The 5,471-nt window shown below is 22.4% G+C and overlaps 3 protein-coding genes across 8 annotated transcripts in view; 2 read left to right on the forward strand and 1 right to left on the reverse strand.

Annotated features, from left to right (window-relative positions):
* Window positions 1–727, reverse strand: part of LOC102678835 (THO complex subunit 2) — an 11,421-nt gene extending 10,694 nt beyond the window's left edge. For all 3 annotated transcript variants that reach the window (XR_004151940.1, XM_006610275.2, XM_006610274.2), the window contains exons 1-2: window positions 550–727; window positions 360–403 (exon numbers count right to left, since the gene is read on the reverse strand). Coding sequence is in view for 2 of the 3 variants with exons in the window: in XM_006610275.2 (XP_006610338.2) it covers window positions 360–403; window positions 550–614 (109 nt within the window). In the remaining variant the exon portion in view is untranslated. The remainder of the gene's footprint in view (window positions 1–359; window positions 404–549) is intronic.
* A 448-nt stretch (window positions 728–1,175) lies between these two features.
* LOC102679097 (60S ribosomal protein L31) lies at window positions 1,176–2,202 on the forward strand. Of its 2 annotated transcripts, none has more exons than XM_006610277.2 (3): window positions 1,176–1,309; window positions 1,687–1,913; window positions 2,012–2,202. In XM_006610277.2, the coding sequence occupies exons 2-3, from the start codon at window positions 1,693–1,695 to the stop codon at window positions 2,160–2,162; spliced, it is 372 nt and encodes a 123-aa protein (XP_006610340.1). In that variant the 5' UTR covers window positions 1,176–1,309; window positions 1,687–1,692; the 3' UTR covers window positions 2,163–2,202. The 2 variants fall into 2 exon arrangements, with proteins under 2 accessions (XP_006610340.1, XP_031371357.1); XM_031515497.1 differs by lacking the exon at window positions 1,176–1,309 and adding an exon at window positions 1,357–1,381.
* A 367-nt stretch (window positions 2,203–2,569) lies between these two features.
* LOC102679236 (protein phosphatase 1 regulatory subunit 14C) lies at window positions 2,570–5,471 on the forward strand. Of its 3 annotated transcripts, none has more exons than XM_006610278.2 (5): window positions 2,570–2,697; window positions 3,920–4,137; window positions 4,227–4,316; window positions 4,390–4,431; window positions 4,709–5,471. In XM_006610278.2, the coding sequence occupies exons 2-5, from the start codon at window positions 3,931–3,933 to the stop codon at window positions 4,748–4,750; spliced, it is 381 nt and encodes a 126-aa protein (XP_006610341.1). In that variant the 5' UTR covers window positions 2,570–2,697; window positions 3,920–3,930; the 3' UTR covers window positions 4,751–5,471. The 3 variants fall into 3 exon arrangements, with proteins under 3 accessions (XP_006610341.1, XP_006610342.1, XP_006610343.1); XM_006610279.2 differs by having other exon boundaries at window positions 2,593–2,697; window positions 3,924–4,137; XM_006610280.2 differs by having other exon boundaries at window positions 2,605–2,691.

The following is a 5,471-nucleotide window of genomic DNA, read 5'->3' on the forward strand; positions in this document are numbered from 1 at the left end:
TGATAAAAAAACAAGGATTTTTTCTTAATTTATTTTTCTATTACAACTTATTAAAATTTAAAATAGCAAATTACAAATCCTATTTTATAAAAAAATATAAATAAATTTTCTATAATAAAATATAAATAAAAAGATATTCAAAAATATTGATATTTAAATATATTTTAAAAACATTTAATATTTAAGAATATTTTTGAAATAATAAATTAAAACATTTCTTATTGATGTGTTACTTTATAAAAAAGAAAAAAACATTAATAAAATAAGTGTAAAAATAATAGATTTTAACGTGCGCAAAGTTGTACCTGAATTAAAACAGCTCAAGCTGTTAGAATAGATTGAAAAACATAGAACCTCACCTGCAGTGTTGCCTTCCTTAAATTTGTGCTTGATTAACTTGAGGCTGCAAACAGTTGTTAATTGACAATTAACTCTTCAGAAGAGCGAGAAACAGGAGAGATAAGTTGCAACCATCAATTGCACAGAGTATGCAGTATCAATTCAATATTAATCGAACGCACTTCGGACGTTAACGCGTTAACCACTTACAAATCGTTTTTTCCATGTTTATCCCATGCTTTCCATATTTCTGAATTCCACACTTTACCAGCCATTTTAATTCCATGAAAAGCTTTTTATGATTAAAAACAATTGTATCAACACCACAGGTTAATAGACTCCATTTTCCACCATTGCAAGCGTCCTCGAAGCTATCGTGGCGCGATCTTTCTTATGCCACATATTACATATCTAGAATAAGATCTTTATTATTAAAAATTTTTGCTACGTAATTAATTATTAATACAATTATTAGTAAAAATATAGTACATTTATAGAAATATTTAATTAATAATATATTAATAAATTTGAATAAAAAATTTTATAAATTATTTATACAAAATTAATAAAGTATTGTATATTCCTCATTTATAAAAATATGTTGTATGTATTATAATAATATATATAGAATATAAATATAATTATAGAATATTGATTTTTACTGTGTATAAAGATTAAATTTATATTTTATGTAACATGATTAGCTAATATATGCATTTTAATATTGGTTTCATGCAAAAAAAAATATAAATATAAATATAAGATTATAAAATATTAAATGTATAATTTTTATTTGTATATTTATATATTTAATATATTAATGATAAATTATGAGAGAAAGAAGAAACAATTTTATTTTAATTATAAGAATATTTTATTCAGTAAATTTTATCAACTTCTATCACAAGCTGATGAGTTTAGGAACGCTAAGAACTATAGTTCTTTTACGTTCAAGCGTATAAACGAAAAGGTACAGACAGTTTCATTTAAAATAAAATCAAGAAACATCTGTCTATGTATTCTTAATAATAAGTAAATTTCGATATAATTACATCAAATAATTATTACATAATAATACACGTTTAATATCATTATTAATAATATAACATATTTTATAATTAGAATATATAAATGCAATGCTATTTTGTTTATTACTTTTCCTATACTAATATAATTTAAATAATTATAAAACTTAATATTTATTTTGTGACATATTAGTTTTATAATGTATATATTCTATTTTTTTTTTTTAATTAAATTATATTTTATAAATTCTTTTTTTTTTTTATTATTGAAGATTGGTTATGTCATATCGTGACAGTAAGTTTGAAAAATGTTTGTTTTTAGCATAAAATGGCTAAATCCAAGGAAAAAAAAGGTAAAAGTGCTATGAGCGAGGTTGTGACTCGTGAATATACAGTGAATCTCCACAAACGTCTCCATGGTGTTGGATTCAAAAAGCGTGCTCCACGAGCTATTAAAGAAATTCGCAAATTCGCTGAAAAACAAATGGGAACTCCAGATGTGAGAATTGATACACGACTCAATAAACAACTTTGGTCTAAAGGAATTAGGTAAATTTCATATATTTAATTAAATTCTAAATTAAAATTAAATATCTAAATTGTACATGTTAAATATGATTAATTTAAATAACATTTTATATTTTTAGGAATGTACCATTCAGAGTTCGTGTACGATTAAGCAGAAGAAGAAATGATGATGAAGATTCTGCAAACAAATTGTATACCCTTGTTACTTATATACCAGTTGCTTCCTTTAAGGGTTTACAAACAGAAAATGTTGATGCCAGTCAAGATTGATTTATTTTTGATTAATAAATAATTTATCTCAATTTATTTATATATTATTATTTCTATTTTTCTTTCCATTTAATTTCGATATTATTTTAAAATTTTTTTCATTATTTATTAATTGTTTAATTCCTATATATATTTATAAATAAAGCAAAATGTAAATTTATATTAAATGAAGTGAGATATAATTCATTGTTAAATTAAAGCTATTTTAAATTTAACTAAATTCAAACATATATATATATATATATATATAGAAAAAAGTAATGTGATTTAATTATTAAAACAATTCTGCTAATTGGAATATTTTTATATTCTTCTAAATAATAAATTTTCTATATCAAAATATCCCTAGTTAATTCGAATTATAATTCGTTATATAATAGGGATATTTTGTATGGTATAGTATTATATGATAGCTCTAGTGTAGAAATAGTATTACATACGACTAACTTCAAGAAAGTTTATTCGTATGGATTCGGACATTACGATACTGTATTACGATTCGAATAGTTTACATTCTGAAATAGAAGAAGTGAGTGTAAGTAATATCAAGTGATTATACAAACATGCGCTAATAATATTATTTTTTTATTAATTCATGTATTCATAGTGGAATAATATAGGTTTGGTTTTTGTTTATATTATGCTGACATGAATTTGCTGATTTATTAAAATACCAAACGCGAATCTATCTAGTCCTATCACTTTATTTACACGATTGTCGGTACGATATTTTTTTTTTTTATTTTAATTTGTCGTATCACATTTTATCAGACTATTAATAATTTATTTATAATTTTATTTCGATATTCCTTAAATATTTGTATAGCTAAAGTATTTCATTGAGGTTGCATTTACATTCAATAACGTTTGAGATAATAAAATCAGGAACCCATTGTTTATTGTAGCATGCAAAAGATGGTTAGCATGTTTGTGATTTTTCATATCTTTAAATGAAAAAAGAATATTTATAATTGATTTATGCGTAATAATTATATGTTTTCATTAACTTAAATAACTGATTCAATTTGTTAATTGATTAGGCGGTTACTTTTTGTCAAATAAATCATGCACATAATTAATTCCATGGGAACAAATATGAATGCGTTAAAAAAAAATTTCGTTCTCACATTTTTTTTTATTTTTACTCATTTATTATTTAATTTTTACAGTTGTAATTGTAACAGTTTCATTCTTTTTATGCGATTTATTAATATTATTAATAGTGAATTGTAATTATTTTTTTGTATTAGAAAAAAAAAGAAAATAATCATATCAAAAGATAAAAAAAATATAAAAATTTGTGTTTATTTTTTATCTGTTCTTTAATACAATTTTTGTTTTCATAATATAAATTAAAATGTATTCGAGTTTTATTTTATGTAATTATTTTTTTGTAAAATATGCATTATATGCCACAAAATAATAAAGATATTTAGATGGACATACATATATAAAGATACTCTCTATGTACTTCAATGCATTTCTTTCATACTTTCCTTTTTCCTTAATATTCCTTTCCTTTTAATATTGTAATTGTTTTATTAACTATCTATCTAATATTTCTTATTAAATATTTATATTGATTATAATACAATGAATGCTATTAAATTTTTAAGGATTTAATGTTTTAAATAAATTTTTAAAAAGATATATTGACATATATATAATTTTTTATTCTTAATTTAAAATTTTTATTTTTATTTTTCAATTTTTTATTTTATTGCACAATTTTTCCTATATTTTTTTTAAATTATTAGGTAGTTTTATAATGGAAGGAGGTGGAGTACTTACAGCAGAACGCAGTCCAGCACGTGCAAATTTGCATGTAGCTTTTACTGAAAAAGGAGAGGTAAAGGAACGCAGGGAAAAATTTTTAACAGCTAAGTATGGATCTCATCAGATGTCTCTTATTCGTAAAAGACTTGCAGTTGAAATGTGGTTGTTTGATGAATTAGAAAAATTATATGAATCAGTTGTAAGTTAAAATTCATGTATCTTGTAATTGAAAATCACTATATTAAAAAATAATTATAATGACCATATATTAATTTTTTTAATTTGCAGAATGAAAGTGGTAAAAATCGAGAAGTTGAAATTGATATAGATGAACTTCTTGATATGGATAGTGATGAACATAGACGAAGATTTTTGCAAGTATGTAAATATATGTTAAATAATTATTATCAGAATATAAATTGATCATTTATTATTTTGTTTTTTATTATAGGAATTACTAGTTGATACAAAGAAACCACCACATGATATAAATGTAAGTAAATCTATCTTAATAAACTTGTAATCTCTTTGTTATTAATATTGTAATAATATTATTTTTCTTGAAACTAATACTGCACTTTTTATTTTCTTAAAATTGATACTTCATAATTAGAATTAATTAATTAATTTTATTAATTCTATTTAAAATCATATATTTTTAATGAATTAATCTTGATAATATATTTCTTATAGTTTTAAAGTTATAATTTTACTCATAAACTTGTACTTGTACACTAACAAAAGTTCATATATTTATTTATATGTTTCAGAAATTCATTAATGATTTACTTGAAAAAGCTAAAACACTTTGAAGAATTTCTGTATTCTTCTTAACACTTATGTGTTTACAAGGACTTTTTTGAAGCATTAATAAATTTGCTCAGATTTGGAACGAGTCAAAGACATATTCAAGCCTTAATGAGTTGCGCACAACTCGCGACTCAAATGCCACTTTATTATACTTGGATCGAATTTAATGAGGAAAAGAAAAAAAGAAAAAATCCATCAAATGACTTTGCACATTTTTATTCTAGCGTATATTATTTCATATTGAAATCGTAAGCATTAGTATCTGACTTATCTCAGTACAACGGCTAACTTTGTTAGTTATTTATGTGCGCATCGCATATCAAGTAATAAACCTCACAGTACACAAAACTGCCTTGCTGTACGATCCATCCAATGTGATGTATAGTAGAAAACATTCTTCTACATTCTAGTTTTGTATGCATTCTATACTCCATTGTTCGTAGTAATATTTATGTTATTAAGAATGATTAACTAACAAAATATTTCCAAACACTGTAACTATACCAAATAATTTCTATGCATATCCTATGTTTATTGAATTATCCCAACTGAGAATACGATTGGGTTAAAATAATCGATTTTTTTTTATATTATAGTAATGAATTATTACAACTTTTTATTTATTTTAGAAGATATTTTAAGGGAGATTAGATATGCAAAATTTCGCATTGAATGCTTGTATTAATTAAAAAAAAAAAAAAAAAAAAAAAAAAAAAAAAAAAA

Source organism: Apis dorsata, unplaced genomic scaffold, assembly GCF_000469605.1.
Source record: "Apis dorsata unplaced genomic scaffold, Apis dorsata 1.3 scaffold_73, whole genome shotgun sequence".
Lineage (NCBI taxonomy): Eukaryota > Metazoa > Arthropoda > Insecta > Hymenoptera > Apidae > Apis > Apis dorsata.

Bases quoted from the DNA above. Each gene is read 5' to 3' on its own strand.
- LOC102679097 (XM_006610277.2), top strand. From the start codon at position 1,693: ATGGCTAAATCCAAGGAAAAAAAAGGTAAAAGTGCTATGAGCGAGGTT. The intron at 1,914-2,011 runs GTAAATTTCATA...TTATATTTTTAG, and splicing joins CTTTGGTCTAAAGGAATTAG to GAATGTACCATTCAGAGTTC.
- LOC102679236 (XM_006610278.2), top strand. From the start codon at position 3,931: ATGGAAGGAGGTGGAGTACTTACAGCAGAACGCAGTCCAGCACGTGCA. The intron at 4,317-4,389 runs GTATGTAAATAT...TTTTTATTATAG, and splicing joins ATAGACGAAGATTTTTGCAA to GAATTACTAGTTGATACAAA. The intron at 4,432-4,708 runs GTAAGTAAATCT...TATATGTTTCAG, and splicing joins AACCACCACATGATATAAAT to AAATTCATTAATGATTTACT.